General features: G+C 33.9%; 1 protein-coding gene and 1 long non-coding RNA gene across 20 annotated transcripts in view; one reads left to right on the top strand and one right to left on the bottom strand.

Annotated features, from left to right (window-relative positions):
* The window catches only part of LOC118193846 (bromodomain adjacent to zinc finger domain protein 2B-like), a 356,880-nt gene extending 347,050 nt beyond the window's left edge, over window positions 1-9,830 (top strand). For all 19 annotated transcript variants that reach the window (XM_085824642.1, XM_085824639.1, XM_085824657.1 and 16 more), the window contains 2 exons: window positions 1,113-1,256; window positions 7,562-9,830. In XM_085824642.1, the coding sequence (XP_085680768.1) occupies window positions 1,113-1,256; window positions 7,562-7,712 (295 nt within the window). In that variant the 3' untranslated portion in view covers window positions 7,713-9,830. The remainder of the gene's footprint in view (window positions 1-1,112; window positions 1,257-7,561) is intronic.
* The window catches only part of LOC118193847 (uncharacterized), a 95,335-nt gene continuing 75,196 nt past the window's right edge, over window positions 6,268-26,406 (bottom strand). The window contains exon 3 of the long non-coding RNA XR_004759002.2: window positions 6,268-6,667. This is a non-coding gene — a long non-coding RNA (uncharacterized LOC118193847). The remainder of the gene's footprint in view (window positions 6,668-26,406) is intronic.

Here is a 26,406-nt window from a genome sequence, read left to right as displayed (position 1 = left end):
ACTATTTGCATTAAAAAAAGTAGTAATTGAACTTTAAGATATTAATTAGTTACCATTTACAGAAAGAAAATTACAATAGTTAGTTTGAAAATTGTGTCAATATCAAATAAAACAAAAATTAATGCCTTTTATAACTGTGGGCTGAACATCTGAGATATTCTGTTATGTTATTATTTCTGAAATTCTGCAAATGCTATGCTTACACAATTCATCAAAATTTCTGGAAAAATTAATCAGCTACTTCTGAGAAATCACTCATGCAAGTGGGGAATTCCCATTTTTATGAAATCTTAATAATTCAAAATGGAATTACTTTGGAATCTTGTTAGCGCATTACTTACTCTCTTAAAATTAAAAAAATAAGTTAACTTTTGTCGTGTGTAACAATCTGTATAAAATTGTATACAAAAACATTTTATATATTATTCCATAGATATTTATTGATTAGTTCTAGGAAATATTTTGGTCATTTTAGAATATGCATTTCATTGCAACCTTTTTTGTTTAAAAATGTTAGAGAGCCTGAAGTATATAATAGGTAAACAAAATTATTAAACTAAATAAACTTAATATAATATAGGCATGTAAAGAAAAAATATATCTTGATGGTGAATAGTCCCATTCGCTTTTGGGATGAAGTAGCATTCTCCTAAGCAAAGCAAAGCTCCATGCTATATTTATGTATAATCTGCCTATATTTAAAATCTAGAATCACCAAAGTCCATACGATTCCAGATCTCAGACTTAGTACTGTATATGTTTGTGGGTGTGTATATATATATGTATATTAACAAGAAAAGGTTATTGCAAGCATGCAAATAAGACTATTCAAATTACACAGACAATGAGAATATTTAAATTAGTGCTAGATTTAATTGTTACATATGAATAAAATTTAGGTGTAATAATATAAACAAGCTCAAAAATTAGTCTTCCACATATTTCTTCCAACCAGTTTTTTTTTGACTGTGGAAGAAACTACCTGTCTCCTATATATAGAGATATGTTCTGTTTCCATTATCTGTATTTCATTCAGAACTAATAACAAATTAATAATATGTAATCACAGTTTACTGGAAATTTTGTTAATTTTTTCAATACCATGATTTCAGTACAATTCTTGATGAATTGGAGAAGCATGAAGACGCATGGCCTTTCTTAACTCCCGTCAACACAAAACAATTTCCTACTTACCGAAAAGTAATCAAGAAACCGATGGACATCGCCACCATGCGTGCTCGACTCGAAGCTGGCCAGTAAGTATATTTTCTTTCCTCCCTTTCCAGACTGCTGATATTGGATTTAATATCTAAATTCTTTTATGCTAGAAATCCTCTCTTATTTGCTGCTGTACTTTTTTCTCTTTATTGTAACATTAGTGTTAGTTACAATAAACAATTGTAACATTAGTGTTAGTTACAGTAAACATTTGCGTTAATTACAATTTCATTCTGTGTAAGTGCACTGTCTTCAAAGATATTAATGCTTGTTGTATTTAATTAGTGCATTAATTTCTAAATGGTAAAGCCACCATTCTCTTTAGGGAGTGATTACTTTAATTATAGCAGTTTTGATCACTTTTTAATTCCTTAATTATAGATGTACATTTCATATCATTGAATTTATTTTATGTTTGTTACATTCTGAAGAAGACCGCTCTCCAAAAAAAATTTTCCTTTGTGTTCCAGTATGTTTTTTTTAATACGCTGAAATATATGTATGACATAATTTTTATTTTATACAAATTTTCCACATAAATGGTATTCTGGAGTTTATGTATTTAATGAGAAACATTGTGATTGAATGAAAAAGTGGTTTAACAAAACATTGACTACGACAACTAATCTCAAAGTGAGCTCAGTTAAATCAGAATTTCCATTAATAAAATCATAACTTTGTCACTTAGATATATATCCAAAATTATCTTAATGTGCACAGAAATACCTTTTTTCTCAAAAAGCGTTATATAAAATTGAATAAATTTATGCAGAGTTTTACAAAGCATCATAATACATAACTGTGTATGACGAATGTTGGGAGAGAGGGATACCAGAACCAAGTTAAGATTTTTGACATTCATAGGAAATGTGATCTTCCTTAACTCGTATATGTACATAGGACATTTCCAAAGTTCTAGAAATTTAGGTATAATTTTTTTATTTGATTAATTTTCACCAGTACTGTAATTCAGTTTTTCAGCATAATCCCCGTTTAATTTAATACACTTTGTGAAAAATTTATTTTTTAAACAATCCTCAAAAAACCTTTTTGGATATCTTTCTTCTCTCTCCCCATGGCATTGTTAAATTCTCAAATCAAAAACGCAAAGATTTTTTTCGAATTTGTGAACCAGAATACTTCTTATAGACACAGAAAATTTTCTGAAGTTTTTGCACCTTCTTTCAAGAAAAGGATAGTTCCTTGCATCTTGAATAACTGCAGAAATATGGCCTAAAAGTGCACCTGTATCAGTCAGACAGTGGAATCAGAATACACAATATTGCACAGTATGGCTACATAGACATGTAAAGACTTATCTGTCAATAATGTTACCATATAAGTTCTGGGAATTGAACTACACTCATGTCCATAAATTAAGGATAACATAAATTAATGCAAAATCAGGCAAAGGAAGAGTTAGAAGCAAAATAAATTTGAATTATTATTAAACAAAAGGTAAAGAACAAAAAAAGATGCTATATGTTTGATATTATTAAAAAAATAGCGATTTTTTTCTCCCTCGAGCAAATTACAAAAAAAAAAAAAAAAAAAAAAAAAAAAACTATTTACAAAAAACCAATATTACATGGTTGGTTGATTGTTAATACATTTATGTCTCCCAGACGATGCAATACAGTCCGTACAACGCCTAGGCATGCTGAGTATCAAATTATCGATCTGATCTTGGGGGATATTACACCACTCAAAAAGCAATGCTCTCCGAAGTTCCAGTAAATATGTACGAGGAGGTTGACGGGCTGCAACTCCTCGGCCAAGCATGTCCCACACGTTCTCTACTGGATTCAAGTCCGGTGAGAATGCTGGCCATTCCATACGGGTGATATCCTCCGATTGAAGGCATTCGCTTACTATGTTTGCACGGTGAGGACGGGCATTGTCATCCATAAACACATATTGTGCGCCCATGGCGCCCCGAAACAAACGTACGTGTTGTTCCAGAATGACGTCCCACTAGATTTGGCTTGTCATGGTTCCAATTTGAACATGCAGGTCAGTTCTGGAACCCAGAATAATTCCACCCCAAACCAGCACTCCTGCACTACCGTAATGGTGTCGTGCAATGATGTTTTCATGGTGTTAACGGGTACCTGGAGCTCTCCATATGAGAGTCCGGCAAGAATCAGACTGCAGGCTAAACCTGGACTCGTCGAAAAACATCACACAAGCCCACTATTGCGGTGTCCACAATGCATGCTCTCTACTCCAGGCTAACCGCAGGCGACAGTGAGTTGCAGTAAGTGGAACGCATCTGACAGGTCTACGAGCATATAGACCAATCTGCCCTAAGCATCTGTACACGGTCTGCCTTGAAATTGTCGTACCAGTGGCTGAAGAGAGCTGACGAGACAGGTCTGAGGCTGTGCTCCGCCTGTTTCTTTTGGCAGTAACTGCCAAATACTGGTCCTCAATCGACGTTGTAACTCAAGGGCGACCTGCGCTGTAACGTACACTCACATTACCATCATCTTGGAATCATTGGCAAAGCCTGGAGATTACACTCTGGGCAATTCCAAGTTCGTCTGATACTTCCAGTTGGGTACGCCCACATTCCAGACGGCCGATAATTCTACCACTTAAAAAATCGTCCAAATGCTTCCTTTGTATCATAACTATTCGGTTATTGCACTGAAATGCTTATAAAGCGCCTGCGAACAATTTTACTTCTTTGCCTGTATTCCTTATATATCACTCTCTTACATTCTCGTCATTGTGACGTACCATCGGTGTCATCTGGTTACTTCCTGAAATTTGCATATGATTCTTGAAGATGTGTGTAGTGATTTTACAGGTGATATATTTATTTTAGAGTTCAATTTCCGCGTTACTCCGAATTATCTTTAATTTATGGACATGAGTGTAGATTGATATTGGACATGAGTGTAGATTGATGAGTGTGATATATTTGAATTGGGGTAGTACTAATTAAGTTTGCCATTTCCATGCTCCATGGTAAACTGAACTTGTTTAATAAGTTACTTCACCTGAAGCAAAATATTACAAGGGTAAGTTGAAAAATAAGTTTTCCCTGTCGACTGTGGTCAGAGTTGTGTATGAAAGTCAAAAAATAGAATGAGACATTAAAGATATGACATACCTTTATTTTTCCACATAGGTACCAAGTACATTGAGACATTTGTCATATCGCTTGATAAGCTTCAAAAAGCCCTCCAGGAAAAAATCGGGGCTTTGCATATGGAAGAAGCGTTGAACGGCTTGTTTCACTTCAGTATTGCTTCCAAAGCGCCTTTCCCCGAGATTTTTCTTCAAAGCCGGAAACAGATGGAAGTCGCTTGGTGCGAGATCAGGACTGTATGGCGGATGGTGTAGGCGCTCCCAACCAAGAGTTGCAATATGGTTTTGCGTTGCTGTCGCCGAATGTGGTCTGGCATTGTCATCCAACAGCAGAACGCCAGATGTGAGCAGGCCAGGCCGCTTTTTCTGAATTGCCTCTTTCAATTTCGACAGGGTGTCACAGTAGCGCGTAGCATTGATGGTTCCAAACTCCAAAAAGTCCAGCAACAAAAACTCCTTGGGCGTCCCAGAAAACTGTGAGGAGCACTTTACCTGCAGAGGGAGTTGTTTCGGACAGGTGATGACGGATGTTTCCACTCCATAGATGCGGCCTTCGATTCTGGCGTGAAATGGTGGACCCACGTTTCATAGCCCGTCACAATCCGAAACAGAAAGTCATTGCCATCTTCATGGTAACGCACGAGATGTTCCAGGCTGATTCCCATGCGTTGTTCCTTGTGTGTCGAGGTCAATCGTGCTGACAATTTTCTGTATCGAAGAATGTCGTGGATGATGTTTTGAGCTCGCTCATGTGAGATTCCAAGTTCTTCCGCTACTTCATCCATGGTGATACGCCAGTTCGCTCCAATCATGTCATCCACCTTCCTGACATTTGCATCTGTAGTGGCCGTGTGCGTCCGTCAGCTCTCGGTATGTCCTCCACTTGCTGACATCCATCACTGAATGTGCGACCATCTCCGCACCATTTGCTTCGACATCAAACCTGGCCCATAGACTTCCACGAGGTGGTTATGAATTTCTGTTCCTGATACTCCACGTGCCCATTCATAGCGGATAACCGCTCTCACTTCCTCCTTTGACCACGAATTCAAAATGCACTTTCTCTCCATACCTACCGGGGCTCAAATGAGAGGCTGCTCTCCGCTTTGCACAGGCACTGCAACGCCATCTGCTTGATTTGCAGCAACCTTTACCCAATGGTGTATCCGTGACTTGCATGTTTTCCTGCTGTGTCGCCTTTCGCCCATAGCCGTTCAACGCTTCTTCCATATGCAAAGTGTTACTCCACAAAAAGTGGAGGACTTTTTGGAGCTTATCAAGCGATATGACAAATGTCTCAACGTACTCGTACGAGAATAATAAAATAAAGGTATGTCATATCTTTAATGTCTCATTCTATTTTTTGACTTTCATACACAACTCTGACCACAGTCGACAGGGGAAACTTATTTTTCAACTTACCCTCGTAATAAGGTAGTATTTAATATAGGCATGGTTATTTTATGATAATTGGTAAATTTTCCTGAATTATGGAAAATATATATTTTAATTTGATATTGGCATTGGTTTCCATATACTATAGACACACTTTCTTCATTTGGTGTCACTTGTTGATCTCATCAAGAAAAGATCGTGTTGTAATCTTTCTAATTATTCAGCACTGATCAAGCAACTGTTTCGAGCACACCTACCTTTCCCGAAGCCAGGCTTTGTTCACACCTGAACACCTTTTTCAACTCCTTCATTACCATTCATGCTGATGCATGCTGGTAATTGTTTACATTTAGCACCTCGATTCACTACACGTTCTCATCTCCACGGGGCTTCCTTTCCTGCCGTACTCATGGTCGATCTTTTATTCTTGTCCCATGGTGACCTCTCCTGTGTTAAACCCCATAACAGTTCTCTTTCTTTTTTATTTAGCTAATGCTCACTCTTATTTAATTTGTTTTTCTTAATTATGACATGGAGGTAATTGCAATAAATTTGCAAAAGTACTCTGTAACCAAACACCTTGGTCCTAAAAGTAAGAAAATGAGAAGATAAGCCACCAGCATCAAATTTCTACAAGATTGTTCGTATTTTTAATGCAAATTGTGATGAGTGCAGTTCGATTTTAATAATTATTTTTTCAAAGCTATTAAACAGCAGAGAATCATATTTGACATATTTTCCTGTACGAGTTCAATTAAATATTTTGTAATACAAATATTAATGCGGTTATGGATATTGGACAAATAAGCATTCAATGGTGATTCCAGCAGCCTAGGAGATGAGCCTCTTCTTGAAAGGTCTGTAGAGTATTATGAGAACATCTTGCAAACCTTGATGGAGCAGAATCTTATCATTTGAACATTGTTATCGAATTGTTGATGTTCCACCCATTTGCATACTAAAGTAAAAATGGAAAATACATCTCTTATTTTGATAACTCATTAAGTTAATATGGTCAAAATATTATAGAATATTTTTTTAAACTGCAGTCAAGTCATCAAATACGATCAAAATAGATAATAAAAATTGCAAAGTGACAGAGAAGGGTTACCAGTTAAGTCACCATATGCTTGGTTTTGATTTTAATCAACCTTGTAAAATAAAGCCAGAAAACTAAAAGCAACTTTATTGTGGCTTGCATTCTGAATAACTCTATCAGTTTTGAGGGTGGTCAGACACAGGTCCCTCCTCTTCAGGAGAAAAGGGGAAGAAGGGAAAAATTCCTTGTCCCATGCTTTTGGAAAAAAAGTCCAGAGAAACATCTAATAAAGTTGATTTTCCTGCCTGATTTTTAATTTAACCTTGCCACGTTTTGTTTCAATGAGGATTGCTCTTCAAGAATAAGATTAGGGATTCAATATCAGTCAAGTAATTTCCAGAAACATTACGAACCATTTATAAATGAACTTTTCCATTAAAGACATTATGAACATATAGAGAAATTTATGTCTTTCCCTAATAAAATGCCAAAAAAGTAATTAGTTATGCTTTCCTGCTTATATTTATATTAAATTAGTTAAATTCCATTGCTTTTTGAAAAGATATTTTCCCCTCATCATATAACATCATTGAAATAGTTGTGGGCAAACATGATCACATTAATTGGCGCTTACTGTAGTGCCAAGAAGAGTACATTTTACGTTAAAACGCAAATCTTAATTTTGAAATGAAAAAAGAAACTGCATTTTCTTCGTCTTAATTTTGAAAATTAAAAGAAATATGAATAAAACCATAATATTTATAATATTATTCAATTTTATATCAAACAGCATGAATTTATTCTTATTTTTAGGTATAAATGTAGAGAAGATTTTGCAAATGATGCACGATTAATCTTTGATAACTGCGAGACGTTTAATGAGGATGACTCTCCGGTGGGACAGGCCGGTCATTCGATGCGAGCCTTCTTCGAAACCCGCTGGTCGGAACTGTGCACCACGTGATAGTGAGGTCCGTCTACACGTGCTTCTAAAAGATTTCTTCATTGGTCCAGAGAACACAGCTGAACACAGAGAACTGAGTGCTAACTGTGACCATGTCAAAGTGCCTGTATTTGAACATTACAGGTGGATGCACATCTGTAAACTGATTGTACTTTCATTTTTATATCAAATCGCACAAACTCTAGGCAGTGTTACATAAGACATTATTGTATGGTCGGTATTGTCATTTCACATACTCATCACCTAATTTATGCTTAATTTAATCAATGTATTTCTCCACTGTGTTTCGTCTCCTCACTTATTTGTATTTTAGAACTATTTTTACATTGCTGTTATAACAACTCATTTTCATGTCATAAAATATGAGTTTTCTGCGGGGTCAATGCATATTAGTACCAACTTAAGCAGAAGTTTATTTTCTTCAAGTTGTTGATACTTGAGTAAAAATTGCTCAAATTGCCATTTGATTCACTTTGATCATCGTCATCGCTCCTAGGCCGACTTCTTTATTATGTTCTGTTGATTTATTTGTACGCATGTCAGTGTTTTATCATGAATTCAAGGTTTTGTGTGTCTCACAATGTTCACAGTGTAATATTTTTCAGGGAAATCATTAGGTTTTTATTCTGGTAAAATTCCACTGACTGTAGTGTGAGAAAAAGTAAAATATATACCTCACAGGATCACAACGTATGTTCTCCAGCAGCTTTGTAAAGAATTTTGAACTTTTAATGATGCTTAAGATATATTTATTATCTCTGTCAATGAAATAAATAAAAATAATCGAAAACTTATGTATGTTCTTCCCTGCATAAGTTTATTTCATAACCGATTGCAGTGAGTAGAGTTTTTCGATTCTGTAAATTATATCCAGTGTGCTACGAGAGGTGAAGCTTAGAGATGAAAAGAAACGTGGTTATGTTGCTGATGTATATGATACATTATCACTCATTCGAGGGTTAATATTCTTATTAACCTTGTTAACCGCAAGATGTAAAATATTCCCCGGTGATGTCGTCATGATAGTTAAAAAGAAACTCGCTGTGCAGTGCATGCTGAAATTATTTTTTAGCTCACTGAAATAGATAAATTTAAATAGTTTCCCAGTGCATTTTATCAGCTGTATGTTAATTTTTAAGAGGTGTTTATATTTCTAATAAGCTTCCTGTGTATTAATTTCCACTTTCTTACATTTCATATCATAAATACTAGCATTAATTCTGTTTTCAGATTTTTAAAATGCATTTCAATTTTGAAAATGTATATATATATAGTGGTGTTACGAAATGAATAACAACTCAGGAAGAAATTATTAAAATGAGTTTTCCGAGCAGCCATAGCTATTCCCGGGAAAGCGGGTTACGTTTCGTGGAATTACAATTTAGCGGCATATGAAATTATTTGTTTTTTCTTTTTGTCTTTCTTTAAACTGCCAAATCTTTGCAATTTTTAATACTCGTGTATGTAAATATGCTTAAAATAATCTTTTATGTGCATTTGTAGTATAATTTCTGTAACCTAATTAAGGGGGAATTTTCAAAATCATTTTCAATACCATTGGGTTGTAAGTGAATAACCATGACAGCTATTCACTTGAATTTTGAACCAAAAAATGTACTGCAAAGTTTTGTTATTAAATTCCCATTAATTGCTGGGTTCTAGAGAAGGCAACAGCATTATGTGTTTTATGTGACATGCAATAATTGCATTTTATGTGCACTCACATAGTGAGTTTGATTTGTTGTGGCTTTCTGTGTCTGCCCGTTTAGTATGTACATTATGGCTAAAAGCCAAATAGTTTTAAAATAAGCCATGTTTTATATTTTGAAGTCCATGTACAAAGTACCTCGTATCAGTGTGTTGATTGTTCACAGTGAAACAAATTTGGGTAACACTACACCATGAGATCATCAGAGGCAAACTTCTGCACCAGACAGTGTCTTCATGATAACTAATTGACTGTATACCTCCAGCATAAGAAAGACTGCTCTTCTCGTTCGGCAAGTTTATTGTCGGGCGATTAGTTATAGGTTGTGACATAAAGGAAAACTGCCAGAATTTGTCTCAACAGTTATTGTATAGTTTGTATAAGATAATAAAATCATGAGATTCCTTTGATTCTATGTGTTGTGTAATTTCATTTTAAATGTAATTTTGTTATTATAATTACAAGCATAAAGTTTATAATACCACATCTGGCAACCTTGTAATACAAAAGACTGGAAGGTTCGCATCTAAAAGCCAGGAATTTGGGGAAGGTTTTTGAGCTTGGGACAACACTGTTTCCAGATACCTTTAAAATGACTTCACTTTGTGATTCCAGTGTAAAATATATTAATATTTAATTTACATAGTCTAAAATTTATGTTCTTTGGCTAGTTTCGTTTTCTAATTTTACAAGGATATAGAAAGGATCCTGAAATTATTTGCTAAACACACATACAAAGCAGTCTATATATTTAAAAAAAAAAAACTAAAATATATGTATTTATTTTTTAAAGATAACACAAAACAATATATAAAATGTAAATATGCGTAATTTTTTTTTGTTTTCATATTCTTGTTTATTTAGTTATATACTTTTATTTTTAATAAATACACATCAACTCCTCATGGAGAAAGGCCCCTATACATTAGTGATGTGTTGGTAACTGCCTTGGCACTGCCCTAACTATGGCAAGCAATAGATTTGAGCTGTGAGCTCTACGTTTTATATCGGGCATTAAAGTCTATCCCTTATGCCCAAAATAGAGAACAATCTCCTACCCAATATTTTGCATTGGTTACCAGAGAAGCCAACTGCTGTCCTGTCTCGGAGATGTTCTCCGCGGTTTTGAAGTCCATGAGTTCGTGGACTTGATCTGATGTTACTGTCGACCAGGTGGGATAAGCCAGAAAACAGTATACGAATAAACATAAATTATACAAATAAAATAAATAGTTTTGTTTCTGAAATTAAGAAATTTTTAGACAGTTTTAATTTTAAAACATAAAACAAAGGGAGGACCTGAAAAGAAGCAAAACTGAACATTGTTTTAACTGCTGTCTACAATGAAAACTTTAGTTTTACTGTTACCAATGTAGATTTCTTCATGACAGCTTCTCTATCCCAACAGCCTGAAATTCTAGATACATTCACCTGAGCAAAGCCTTGTAAAACAGTAACTGCAGACGGGATTTTTTATTTTTTATGTAAAAGAACAATAAGTTTGTAAATTAGCCAAAAAATGCCATTAGTTTCAAAAATAGTCAAACTTTTGCATTAACTCATAAATACAGTTTAATTTAGGTATTGCACATTCATCAGAGTGATATTTTCAATTAGGTAAAACAGTTTTAAATCGTGTAGTATTTCTAATGCGTGAATATTCTAAACTAAAAGTTTGAGTAATGATTCCATGAAATAAACAATGAAATGTATTTCATGCATTTGAATAGTACACAAATGATGATATTCAGCATAAAAATTTAGCATAAGTAACCAAGTAATTATCATTGACTGCAATTTTATTGCAGCTGAGACCAATCTTATTCAGTTTTGCCATTACAGTGAACAATAGATGTAGTGCTTCACACAGAAGCTGAGAATGCTTAGGCAAAAGGGAACGAACTACAAAATTACTGTACAGAAAAGTTTCTAAGGCAGTAGTTCTCAAACTGCTTTGTCCCATGCACTGTCATCCTCCCCTTTTCAAAACTCGAAAAATACATATATACATATAGCATTCTGCTTTGACATTAATTTAGATTAGATTATTCTTAATGTATTTTATAAATTAAAAAACAAAAAATGAAGAAAATATTGATAAATACTAAAACTCGAATAAAAGTAGTTTTTTAATTATTATTATTCATAAATATGTAACAGCTAGAAAAGGCCTGCTGCATCCTCCTTTAAACTCTCCAAAAATTGCTCAAAAAAAAATTTTTTTTTTTTTTTTTTTGAGTGGAGATTTTTTTTTAACTCTTTTCTGATTAATATGTCAGATTATTTTTAAAGAATGCCTGTAGTAAAAACTTGCTTTTTAGTAAAATGTTTCCCTCATTTGATTTGATCTTTGGTTGCCAAAATCATAATAAAAATTTCAGTGTTGCACCAATTACTTCGAAACTGGCATATTAAATTGAAGAGTTTGGTGTTTTGTGCAGTAGAATATTAATGTGTCCACTTGGAATAATTCATGTAATAGTGAACTTGTTATAAAAATGTGGATGGCCAAGGATCAGATCTCATTTGAGAGTATTCAACATGTTTACAAAAACCCAGCTTTTCAGCATGCAAGCGATTAATTTTTTTTAATAAATTTCTTTTTATTCTAATCTAATATTTACATATCCTGAATTTTTAAGATCTAGGAGCTTTTCCTAGATAGGTTGAAGCAAGGCCAGCAGCCTGTATAGGAAAAGCTGTACATTGCTATAGGTATGTATTAGCTATTGATTGGCCTTGCTAACTGTTAAGCTGACACCCAAATTTTGACGGAGAACATTCCAGGGGATGGTTTGAGGATTTACCACTCCACTTGCCTTACCACCAACCACTGGAGAAGACTTTCAGCTCACCTTTATTCTAAGTGCCCCCTTATCATACAGACACTATAAGTTTACAAACATCTTTGCCTTCTGTGGGGTTTGTAACGGTGCCCATTGGTACAGCAGTCAGCTTCACTGTATCACTAACCACTATATCATCTGCTTTAAATATACCATGCAATTTCATATGCGGCACTTCCCAAACAGTGAAACCTCAGATCATGAATAAATTATCAGAACAAAATAAACTTCATACGGTGAATGTGTCTCAAACTATGGAGCTGGCAAACTTTAAGCATTTTTGTCTTTCTGGGAAAAATCATGGTCTAGAAAGTTGATACTGAAGCCATGATTGGTTTGGTTTGGTTTGGTTTATTTAATTATGGCAAAGCACACTAGGGTTATCTGCCTAAGAGAAGGAATGCCTTGTATACACGTTACACATGGGGAAAACCACGAAAACGCCCATGCAGAAAGCCTGTTTGCGGGATTTGAACCTTGGACCGAACTACCGGTGTTCAGCGACTTTACCGCTCGGCCGCTGGTGGGCTACTGAAGCTATGAAGAAATTATTAGAGGGATATAAAATTGAGCTCAACGAGGAAGATTTACAACAATAATAAACAATGAATGTGAAAGAAATGTCTCTAGAGAAAGAAGGGGGAAAAGTTCTTGTACAATACCACAGGCTAAAAAGTTTAGAATGAAGATGTAAGAGAAGTTATTAGAGGGCCATGAAAATGAGATCAGCAAGAAAGATTTACAAATTCAGATGCAGGAACAAAAAATAATAATTATGGGAGGAATATCTTCAGAAGAAGAGGAAAAAATCTTAATTCTCTGATTCACAAAATTTTTGCTAAATGGGATATGATGCAAAGTTTTCATATAAGGATATCATACTTAAGTAAAGCAGTAGGAAGCTACAGCATAAGCATTTTCAATGACAATGCTATCTTCCACTTTAGAAACATTTTAAAACATACGCAATAGCAAATCATAAACAAGCTTTGTGTGAAACAGGCACAAGGAAAGTCAAATAAAGAGTCCAATGGCACTTAAGAGACAAAGAAAAGATTTAAAAAAGATGCCTTCCATGGAACCCTCTAACCAGATACTTTTATGGAAGGAAATTTCACATTCAAACAGTAACATCTTTCTCATATCATTTTCTACTTTTCTCACCATTTTCCACACTCTGTTCTCTAGTTTCACTAATATTAAGTCTTATATTTTATATCTTAAATTAATAGTTTAATAATATGCTTTTGGTTTCATAGTTACCGATTTTCACTGGTTTGAGTTAGGAACTTGTGTACTGTTGTAAACTTAAAAACAATCAGGTGATCTGAGAATGGATTAATACATATTACAATAATTCGTATGGGGAAAACTGTGTCTTAGGAATATTTCGGTTGACCTTCAGGAAGGAATTAAATTCGTGGACTGAAGTTTCACTATACATAAACAAGCCATAATTCATGGGAAATTCATACAGTGGCTTACTCTTCTTCCTGTATACTTGTGCTTCTGAAATTTAATTGCAAAATACACTTACTAAATATTATAACATATGTCTTTATGAAAAACATTAGTTGTTCACAAAGAATTTTTTTTGGGGGGGGTACATATACTGTTGCTTATCGCTTTCAAAACTGTGTATGGTAAAAGAATGTGTTCAAAACATTTCTTAAAGTGTGACCGCGAGATCTACATAAACTGATAACTATACAAGTTCTTTTACAAATTTAGATGGGTATTTAGACGTGATGCAAAAAGCATTGATGTAAAATGTCCAACTCTGCTCGATGCTGCAACATGACAGATACTGGCTGGATAATTTAAAACTGTCTTGAAATGAAGATCTATTTAAGGTTGGAGGTTTGTAAAAAAATCAAGCAAAACTCAAGATTTAATGCTGGAAAACTAGCAGCTGAATGTAATGAAACTTATTCTCCATACAAATCCGTCAAAGCATATTTATAGAACAGCTAAGAGGCAAGAAAGGAATTAATTATGAAAAGTTGGGGGGGGGGAAGGGATGCTATACTTGCTGTAAACCATATTAACATAATGCAGTATTTGTAAGCTAGTCAAAATTTACTACATTTGGATCAATGAAAAGAATTATTGTGAGGCAAGAGTCCATTGAAAAATTAAATCTGAAAGCACTGTTGCTTTCTATTATACGAAGATATGTCAATGGTTTGGAGATATTTTTCTACTTTAGTTATGGGAAATTCAAGTATGATAATAGACACAATAGATCAATTTAAAAATAAAGAAAGTCTGAAAATATTTCCACACAAGCTTGGGATGTAATATGCACCTTAAATTGTATCAGGATAATAATCCAAAACTTTAAGCTCTGTATGTTCACATACAGTTATTGTGCAGTTCTAAAATTCCTTCATATTGTTCACACTTAAGCCTTACGGAACATGTACAAGTGAACTGGAGAAGAAAACTTGGCAATGTGCTATTTTTTCAAAAGCACAAGTAAATGCAATTTCTTAAAAAAGGAATGGAACAAAATCGAAAACTACTACACAAAGCATTAAATTAATTCATGCCAAGAATGAATGAAGAATGTAATTTTAGTCAAGGATTATGCAATTAATTAAGTGTTTAAAACAGTCAATTATTTGCACATAGCTGTTATATTAATTGCATCTTTGTGTCTGAATACTTAATGAAAGATCCTTTCTGATACACACATTCATTTCTCTCATCATCTTTTGAATGAATTTTAAGAATTGCTTTGACCATACCCTTTTTAATACCTGAGGGTTTTAAAAGACATAAGCAACAATACATGTGCCAAAAAAAAAATTAATTCTTTAATATTTATAAAGTTAAAATAACACACTGAATAACCATTATTTGAGGTGCTAAGGCAACAAGAATTAGGGGTTTAAATATATCTTCTATGTTTAAGCCTTCAAAACTGGTGCTCAAAATTTATGAATATTACTACAATTGTGCCTTAGCACCTCCAATAAATTAGTAGTGTAGTTTGCAAATTTCAAAAAACGTAAGTGTCCAGAAACAGTGTGAGCCACTGTATGAATTCCTTGCAAATCCAGTTTTGCATATATAGAAAAACCTTGCAGATCTTTCAAATTCAATACAGTCTTTAATCCGGGACGTCGGTGATTCCGGATTATAGATCATCAGTTCAAATCTGGTAAGATGGCATGCAGAAATTATAAAATTAAAAATATGAAACCGTAATTTATGAAATAAAGAGCAATTATGATGTAAAGGGTATCAAAATTTACAAAAAAAAAAAAAAAAAAAAAAAAAGCTTACTATTTATTTGTTTACTTTATTAAACATTTCTTTCACTGCGCGCATGCGTAAAGCATACATTACGCATAGTCGAAATTAGAAAATTGCAACCAGAAAACTATTTGATGTGTATTCGTGATATTTATAATGATAAGGAATTTGATTTAAATCATATCAAAGGAGTACATCGAGATGAAATACTGCATTTAGTAAGGAATTATAAGCTGAATAAAATAAAAACATCTGCTCTGAAGATAAGGATAGTGCTGACAAGTCAACTTCCAGTTCATTGCGCGCCGCGGCGTCCCCCCCCCTCAGAGCAGGGTGAAATTGATAAACAGATTTTGGAATGGTTAGAGAAACAAAGGATATGTCTTTATCCATTTTTTGCAGCAATTCCACTTTTTGTTTGATGGCCATCGAAACATGCTTTCGCTTTGTAGATCCTTTGGCAGCTAAAGAATCGGAAATTCTTTTTGACATAATCGAAAGTTCAAGCTTACTTTTATAAAATTGCTCTAACAGTCTGCAAAAAATATTAAGCCGGATCCAATTAGAAGATTAAGAAACAACGCAATCTGTAACATTAACTGAAATAGATAATTTTAGCCTAGCTTTGGACCGTCCGTTATACATTAAACGCGCATGCGTGAACGCATGCACAGAAAGTTTGTAGCTTTGAGATCCGGATTATAGATCATTACAGATTATGAACGTCCGGATTAAAGACTTTTGACTGTATAAGTAAACATTAGAATATTATTTAGAAATTATTGTTTAGGTAAGCTATATGAATAAAAGTTGCCTTTTAGTAAAGGGGATTAATGAAAAAAATTTCTCCCAAATCAAATTTGACCTTTAGCTACTCTTTTTTTTTTTTTTTTTTTTTTTTTAACTTTCATCATTACATCAAAGTTGTCGTATTAATATTCTACATTTTGGCTAGACAAATTATCAACCTCTTCAATTTAATATTCTACACCTTAGATAAGCAAAATGTCAAACTTTTCAAGTTAATATTCTACACATCGACTATGCAAAATAAAAAATTGACATTTACGTATTAATGCAATCACGTTAGTAGAAGTTGCCAAATTTTTTGAACGTGCTAAACTCTGGCAGCCATGCTGATAACAATCCTTCAGTCACGCAATGCCGCTATTTTCGTATACGTTCTTTTTTGTTGTATTCCAAGCTCCGATGGATTTCATAAACAGTGATAATTTTTGCCTTTGTTTTAAAATTTGAGCTTATGGAATTTGCTGTAAAATTTCTGAAGGAATACAGAATTTCGCTGAAAATTTTCCAAAGGGAACAACGAGAAAATGCATTTCCTGGATAGCCGCTATTGCTCAGGTTTACACGAGACTGAGTCTCCACAACTTTACAAGATTTTTTAAGCGAATGGTTAGGTTAGGTTATTTAATTACGGCAAAGCCTCGAGGGCTATCTGCCTAAGAGGAGGGACTTTCTAAGGGAAATTGGCTCGTATACACGTTACACATGGGGAAAACCACGAAAACACCCATGCAGCCAGCCCATTCGCGGGATTCGAACCTCGGACCGAACTACGAACTACCAGTGTTCAGCGACTTTACCGCTCCGCCGCTGGTGGTTTTTTTTTTTTTTTTTTTTTTTTTTTTTTTAAGCGAAAACAGATCGCTATGTACTTTGAGAGAATAATAACGCAAAAAAAAAAAAAAAATACAGAAAGATTTTTGTTTTATTTTTCTAATGTATCTTATGTTTTATGTTTCTAATGTATGTTTCCTAATGTGTTTTATTTTTCTAATGCATTGCTTAATCCTAATATAACAATTCAAATTTATCTTTTAAATTGCTAAATTATGTTTTCTTTTCATATGTTGATAATGTTCACCTACTTACTATAAATATCGATAGTTTAAGAATATTTCTTAAAAAAGGCGTGAAATCTAACAACTTGCACCCGATAAGTAACTTCTACATTTTTATCTGTAAAAAATTGCCTGTTGCGCCAAGGTGGTTGTGCCATAAAACTCTTCAGCTAAATATACCTTTAGCTGTTGATCAAGGATAAATATACCTTTAGCTGTAGATAAATAATTGGGTAAATTTGAATAATGATGCAACTTTCTGGACAATTTTGAAAGCCACAGATCAAATTAAATTTGGGAGAAATTCTGTTGTACTTGTCTTCTGTAATGACTTTGGCAAGAAAGTGAATTTGACTTGTTTCTCCGAAACGGATTCCGATCTGCGCATAAGTGGAAAAAAAAAAAAAAAAAAAAAAAAAAAAAAAAAACAATTACTTATCTGCGCATGTACGAGAAACAAACGGTTAACGATCTAATTGGTTTTCCGTAATAACATTATGCCAATATAGCGGTTTTTCATTGTAAAATACTCATTACGCTTACTATTTTCAATCTTCCAACAATTTAAAAAGAAGCTATAGTTGATGTTAGAGGCAATTTTAGCAGCTATTGCTGAATTATAGCCATCAAAAACTCTGTAAAAAATTCATTTTCTGGTACGTTTATATACGAACTTTTTAATAAATTTCTACCAAAACTGTGCTAAATAAATTAATAAATAGAATTTTACGATATGTTTAGAATAAATAGAATTTTTCGGCACGTTTATTTGTTATTAGTTTCAACAAATTGCTAACATAATTATATCAAATGCGATAATTAATGTTTATAATAAATAATGTTCTGTTGAATTATGTTGTTATTTTAAGTTAATTGCTGACAAAATTGTATTAAATACAAAAATAACTACAAATTTATATTAAATTTATTCCATGTTTTTTTTTTTTTTTTTTTTTTTTTTTTTTTTTTTACACAAAGCGCTGTCAAGGAAGCTTCTGGATGTAAACAATAAACGCCCCATCTGGGGACCGAAGCCTGGGAGCACTGCTTCACTCGTAGTGCGGTGTTGGCCCCTCCTTCCGTTCTTACCTCCAGGATTTTTGTAACCATTGTCACATGTTAGCCTCCTTAAATTTACAACTTCTCACGAAAAAACCTGAGAAAATTTGTCATTAGTGTAGATTATCACTAATGGGCCTCATCGTGAACGACATTAAAGCGCTCGTCTTTGACAGTGAATAGAAGCAAAAATATACATTCCCTTTTGTTTTATATGTGAATTCGCTTTGAAGTCTTACAATTCGGTTTTTATGGAGTTTCAAAGCTCCTTATCTACATCATATAGACAGATTCGGCTCCTGCAAGGCCGCACCACGTAGCGGAATTAACTGACGTCTTTTTTATTATTTTATTTATTTATTTATTTTATTTTTTTTTTAATTTAGGTAGGAGGTTTAAAATATAGATAGGTGAGTTTGCACCAAGAGGCAAAAAGTCTAGCCCTGGCTCTGCATATAGATGTTTTTATAGAAGATAACACCGCAGTGTTTTTATTTTCTTTTAAAATTTAAACATTTAAATCTAACCTCCTTAAATGTTTGAGTAAAATACCTTAGGGCTCCATAAAGGTTAGGGCCCCTATGGGGCGGCATTTCTTGCATACCCCTATTCCAATCGCCAAATTCTGGGTGAAAAGAATCCTCATCAAACACCCTCTTAGTTCTGGCTCCTCTGTAGAGACATTAGGTGTTTTTAGAAGCAGGCAAGAGAGATTGAAAAATTAGCAAAGCCTTCGCCAGGAATCGAACCGCGGATCTCTCAATTATGCGCTAAGCGTGCAGACCACTACACCACGAAGGCTCGCTTATATGTTTACTTTTTAAAAAAGTAAAAGAATGCTTTTTTTTTTTAAATTGACGACGAGAACACGAATTCTAAAGCTATAGCAGTCACTTGCGTTTTTATGTTTCATGGATATGAAAATTTGGGACTTACTTAATGATGACCATCTCCCATATTTCACTCTGAAATCTTCCGTATTCTACTAGGAAAGATGCAAGAGAAATGATAAAATGAAGCTCTTTTCAGTTCGAAGGAAGCACTGAAATGGAGATGTGAAGATATGACCTGCCCAGGGAGGGGGAATTCGATCTGAAAGCTTTCAGGTTTAATATTACAGTAGGGTACGAACTGCGCGAAATTCGATAGAAGATCCCTCTTCCCCTCTCTTATCTAATTCACGAACTGCGTGACGTTTTCCTCTCCCCTCTTTCTAAGAACTTGAATTCCCAAGAAGATGCTTGGGAGTTCTTAATGGCGCTTGTTTGCAACCTGGCTACTTCATTCTTGAATGTATTATGCTCGTCCGTACTGTACGTGCTTGTTGATAATTCCCGGCTAGTTGAAATTAAGGGCCAGCTACTTAGATAATTGTGTCTTGCTTCGACTAAATCTCGTTAAGTTGATGTTAGTTTAGTTTCTTATTTTGAGGTAAAGCTCGAAAAGGAGCCGACTGTTAATCGGAACTCAGCGATAAGTCGCTACGACGATAGACAGCGACAGTCGACGTTCTATCGTAGACAAAGAGCGAGGAACACTACAATATGATGATTCGATTCAATTACGGCTTTAGTTTTGTCATTATCAACTTCAGGAGGTAGGCCAGAACGTTGGTCACCCTCAAGTGAAAATTTTCGAAAACGAAACATTTTAAACCAATTTTTAAACCAACACCAGTGTTCAGCGACTTTACCGCTCGGACGCTGGTGGGTCCAACTTATGAAATGAAAAGATAATTGAAGTAATTTAAAATACCCCATTTCAGTTTTATTTTTCCATTTCAATTTAAAATACCCCATTGGTTTTCCTAATTACAGCTGAATCATTAGAAAAAGTTGAAAATAAATTTAATAACATTATGAAAATTTTTAATCAATGGTGCTCTGAGGAGCAAATGAAATCAAATGCTGCCAAAACTAAATTTTTGTTTTTTCCTAAGTCCGGTCGCCACACTCGGCCCCCTAGATTAAGATTTAACGGTGAAATTTTGAAAATTAATCAAGAATTTAAATATTTAGGTGTTTATTTGGATTCAAAACTCAATTTTAATTATCATCTTAATTATATTCAAAAACGAACTGATTTAATTTTAAATTTTTACAAAAGAAATTACCCCTCCAATATCTTGAATAAAAGAAACGATATTTTAAGACTTCTACATAATAATGTTTTTATATCCATTGTTATGTATGGAATTACGGCTTGGGGTCGCAGGGCAGGGGAGTTACTACACTTACGTACGAAACTCAATTCCATTCAGCGGAGCTGGCTTCTCGCGCTCACCCGTTGTTTCCACACAGTCTCGAGTGAGGTGGTTTGCGTCCTGGCGGGCACTCCGCCTCTATCGATAATCTACAAGTTTTATTATGATAAAACTATATTAAGAAACGATATTTCGGACTTATTTAACTATGAAGAAATCCCAGTTTTTGCTGACTCATTTTCTGTCTTTAATTTACATGTGATCCATCCGGCAAACCGTATTTCTACCATTATAATATTTATGATCCTTGTTTAACGGAATACCAAATTTTTACTGATGGATCGGGTTATGAGGGCGGGGTGGGTTCGGCTTTTGTTGTATATTATTTTGATACTGAGATCTATCACTATAAATTGGGCCTTGAAAAATTTAACTCTGTTTATCAAACCGAGCTCATCGCCGTCCTCTATGCCCTTAAATGGATATTGAAAAGTAATTTTGTAAGAAATTCTAACTTCTATATTTTTACAGATTGCATGTCTTGTTTAAATGCACTTTATAATGCAGAAAATAATAATGGTCTGATTATCGATATTAAAGATCTTTTCCAAAAACTATCCTTATCCTTTAATATTAAGTTTGGTTGGGTTAAAGCCCATATCGGAATATACGGTAATGAGAGAGCGGATGTGCTCGCAAAAGAGGCTGCCATAGGGAGTGTTTCGGGGACGCCTTATGTTCAGGGTTAAAAAAAATAGCAACTAAAGTTATTTATTCGTTTTATTTTAAGCAATGGCAGTTACAATGGAATTCTTCTAAAAGGAAAAGTCGCTATTTGAAACATTTAGAACAGATTAGGAAAAAAAAATTATCTTTAATGATTTTGAAGTTAACCAGTTTCTGATCGGACATGGACGTTTCCCGGGATACTTCGCTAGGTTTAAGATACAGAACAACGATAAATGTAAACTATGTGATCTGCTTCGTGATGCTAAGCATTTCCTCGAGGTCTGTCCCTACTTTGATGGCTTAATTACAATAAAAATATTGATTCTGAAAATCCCTTTTTATGCTATAAAGATTTCGCACAATCATGTAAATCTGTGATGAAATTTATTGACGGTGAGCGCCGGGCAGTGGGAATCAGTGTATGATATTTGCATTTTATTGCCATCACTAATTGGTATATTTTAATAATTTGTTGTTACCATTGTTTGTGTTTGTTATTCGCTTTTTTGTTTTTGTCTTTAGTGTCTGCTCTCGTCTAAATGTTTGTATTTGTTCCTTTTCTTCACTTTTATGCTTATAATTATTATTTACACATGATTATTCTCATTTAGATATTTTATGTTTCATTTGTTGAAATGGGCATGGCCTGTCATGACCATAAGACCAACTTGTTTGGTTAGGCGGGTCGATCTGCGCCCGCTACTGATACTGATACTGATACTGATACCCCATTTCAGTTATTAAATAAGTATTATGCGATACATTTAAAATTAAATCCCACTTTTCTCCAAATATTTCTGTAATTTGTTTGTGCTATTCTTCTCCCCAAGTACGTAGCAATCTGTTGACACTTAATTCAGAGAACTGCAGAAATACAGTATTACAAAAACTTCGGTAACATTGGCTATCTACTAAATGCATCTCCTTATTGTTCTCTTTATCTTTTCGATCTGATTGGATCGTATCAAAATCCTACAGAAATTTTACATCAGTTTCTTCGATTGCTTGCAAATTCCACAAATGAATATTTTAAAATTAAGTAAAGATATAAAATATATCACAATGTGTTTATGAAAGCCACTCGATTACAACAAAATGAACACATGCGAAAATGGTTACGTTGCTTGAGTGAAGGTTTGTTATGAGTATGAAAGTTGCTTGATGATTGTTATGCGTCTGGTTGGCAGAGTTCCGCGCATTCTGAAAATTTGGCGAGTTATGCTAAAGTGGTTGCAACACAATGTATGTACAAATAGTCCAAATTTCATTACTACTGGTAAAGAGGACTTGCACCTGTTTGTCCTGAAAATCAATGGAGTTATTAAATAATTCTATACCAAACATACGGTTGTTGTGTAAAAATACATTTACAGGTGTCCCATCTCGAAAATTGGAGATTTTTGGTGGTACATGAACATCGAGTGCAATTCTTTAACTTATTACTTTGGCTTTGTGTAGCAATGATTTTTGAATGGAGTTCTTTGAATTGTTATTTTGGCTTTGTGTAGCGCAAAAATCGCCGCTAAGGGAAGAATTTTGGCAGCATTATGGACATCCTCATTCGCAGCAAACCAAGGAGCTTTGTAAATTTGTCGTAGCATAATATTTTGGAAAATTTCGATATGTTTCCTGTTAGTAATTGCTGCTGCGCCCCATACGGGACTTGCATATGTCAAAATAGGCCTTATCCTTGATTTGTAGAGCAAGATCTTGTTTTGCGTGGACAGGTCGCTTTTTCTAGCAAAAAATGGCAGTAATTGGGATTTGACAACATTAGTATTGGAAATTGTTTTTTGAATGTGAGGTTGCCAAGTTAATTTAGAATCAAGTATCACTCCTAGATACTTGTATGTAGGAACCTAGATACTTGTGTACAGGGTATTGGTTAGCCGAAGAATTGCAAGTTAGGTAAATTGGGGTGAGCTCTTCAAGATACTTGTATGTAGGAACCTAGATACTTGTGTACAGGGTATTGGTTAGCCGAAGAATTGCAAGTTAGGTAAATTGGGGTGAGCTCTTCAAGATTCTTGTATGTAGGAACCTAGATACTTGTGTACAGGGTATTAGTTAGCCGAAGAATTGCAAGTTAGGTAAATTGGGGTGAGCTCTTCAAGATACTTGTATGTAGGAACCTAGATACTTGTGTACAGGGTATTGTTTAGCCGAAGAATTGCAAGTTAGGTAAATTGGGGTGAGCTCTTCAAGATACTTGTATGTAAGAACCTAGATACTTGTGTACAGGGTATTGGTTAACCGAAGAATTGCAAGTTAGGTAAATTGGGGTGAGCTCTTCAAATGAATAAGTAACATTAATTTTGATTTTCCACAGTCTAGCTAGAGCTCCAGGCTTGAAAGATAATTCTGCAGTGCAGAAATCACCGTGGTGATGTTAGAGTGCTGAGAAATGATTCTTTGGGTAATAACCAGATAAGTAAGCTTGTCCAGAGGGAGTTTTAAAGAGTCTTCAAAGAGAGAATCATATTTTTTAAGTAAATCATTAAATACATACAACTGCAATTTGGTAACTTGGCTGTAAAACTGCAATTTTGCATTCAGTATCTTCGAGATACCTTGTCATATTAGTCATGCTGTCAATTAATTTTTATAATTTACAATACCATAGTCTGCATTCAAAATTACTTATGAGACATTAGCAACAGTGCCGACCAGATGGTATAGTGATTAGGGAAGCCTGACTGCGATGCTGATTGGCCCGGGTTCGAATCCCAGAGAAGGCATGGATGTAAAATTGTCTGTCATTTTATAGGAGCAGTGACCGCCTATTAGGTGCCTCCACAATAAAATGGACCTTAGTAGTGGCAAATGCCATAACAGACAAGTGCCCACCATTGGTAGAGAGGGGGGAAAAATTAGCAATGGTAAAATTCCAGGAAAAAGTTCAGCGTAGATGCATGTTTAAATTTACTAGACGTTTTCCACATATACCAATTTTTGTATCGTTGGCTACAATTAATTGAGCAAAGATGTTGGTTTAAAACATTTTGTGGAGTAGGAGGCAAAACGAAGCTCCTGTGTCGACCAAAAATTGTGTTCTTACAGCTTTTTTGTATACAAGGTGGATACAATTATTTTGGTTTATAACGTTTGTCGCCACACACGCTCGGCCTTCTAGTTTTCCTGCTTAAAATTACAAGAGTTGTTGCATTTAACGGCTTTTTCCCCCAAACTTAGCGTGGTTTCAACACATGGAGCCATTTTCATTTTGTTTATTCGTGGGCAAGAATCTAGATCTAGAATTAGAACAACCACATGAGTGAGATTTAACACTTCTTTTCTACTTTTTAACTTTTTTAGTTTCCAATATACTCTGATTTTTAACTAATTTGCTATATTACCACACTATGTACATGACTTTCATTTAATTTGTAGCTACTTTCATATGTTTTAAACTTCGTAATTTCAAACAAACTCTTAATTTTAGCTTAATTCCTCTATTTTCTGACCTTATATGAGCTGTATTGAATTTTAAATGCTATTTTTAACACGTTTCGTACATTTCAAACCTTCGTAATTTTAAAAGTACTCTGATTTTGAACTTGTTTACATGAACTTTAATTAATTTTGGATGTAATTTTTATACTTTTCCGACACTTTTTTTTTTTTCTTTCTGGTTCCAAACATACTCTAAATTTTAACTCTTTTTTTTTCTTATAATTTTCGACTGTAATCATGCTTTAGATTTTACTACTTCAGCTAAATTTACATGTTTAAATTTCTTAAACATAGAGATAGTTTTCAATGAAGCATTTTATTTTACAACCTTTAACTGTTATTCATATTCAATTCGTTGAATAGCCCTTAGTCTATATTTTATAGTACTATTTTAATTTGCCAACTATACAATTTATCATTCTGTAGCACTCTTACCATGACTGTACTATTTTACCTCATTATTAAGTTCATTCGCATTTTCAGACTTTACATTTCTTGCATATTTTGGTACTTCCTTTTAATTCTTAATACCCTTTACATCTGCATATATGTTTTTAAGCTCTTCAATGTTAACAATGTCCAGTTTTGAACCTCGATTCTCATTAAGCTAACTTGATAGATTCCGCATTTTTAGAATGAAATTCCTGCTTTCATCTAAATTTTAGATTCATATTCACTGTTTCATGTACACATACAGAAATCTTTCTTATTATTTTGAACGCTTAATACCGTTTAATTGAGTATTTTTTGCTAATTGACTGCATCCTACATCACTTTAAATGTCCCGAATCTGCAAATTTTCACTTTATTACCTTTTTCCTGCACTACGTACGGATATTTCTGACTTCATGCGCATCTTTCATGTGAAATTAACGATTATTTACGTTACACATACAAAAGAAATTCCTAAGATAAACATTTCCAGTATCGAATTAGAGGTGAATTACCATCAATTTTACCCACTTGTTGTCCTTTCATTTGTTGAAATTTTGTTTTATTGATATACTTTTATTTCTAGAGTATACTGTTAACACATTTCTTCGAGCCTAGTTCAGTTGCAACTTAAATTCTCTAGATAGACAATTTCATATGTACTCTGTTTTTATTTATTTTTATTTTTATTTTATTTATTTATTTATTTATTTATTTATTTATTTATTATACTAGGATTTTCTTTCGTGAATGTCAGTTTTCATTAATTTACTTACAAATTAATTTTCTTATGAACGAAATCTTGTGAAACACTACCATACCTTTACACAACATATATGATTATCAATATACCTACATTTACAGAAGGAACCGAAGAAAGAAACAGGAAGAGACACTTTACCCAAATCTCCGCTATATTTTTGAATATGTTATCTTTCTTCATTCCAAATACAGAAATTTCTTCATAAAATACTCATTACATCAGTTAAATATTCCTTACTAATACCCATTTAATGAGGAATAACCTCTTTTCAATACAAAATTACATCCAAATAATTGTTACATTTTCTTATAACTGTACGCATATGTTTTCATTATAGGAACTTTCTATGCATTTTCGAGAACTGTAATTTAATTA

This window comes from Stegodyphus dumicola, chromosome 10, assembly GCF_044657685.1.
Source record: "Stegodyphus dumicola isolate Sdum_Otavi_A_Nest chromosome 10, ASM4465768v1".
Classification (NCBI taxonomy): domain Eukaryota; kingdom Metazoa; phylum Arthropoda; class Arachnida; order Araneae; family Eresidae; genus Stegodyphus; species Stegodyphus dumicola.
The sequence above is the reverse complement of the archived record's forward strand: the minus strand, read 5'-3'. Positions and strand labels throughout refer to the sequence as shown.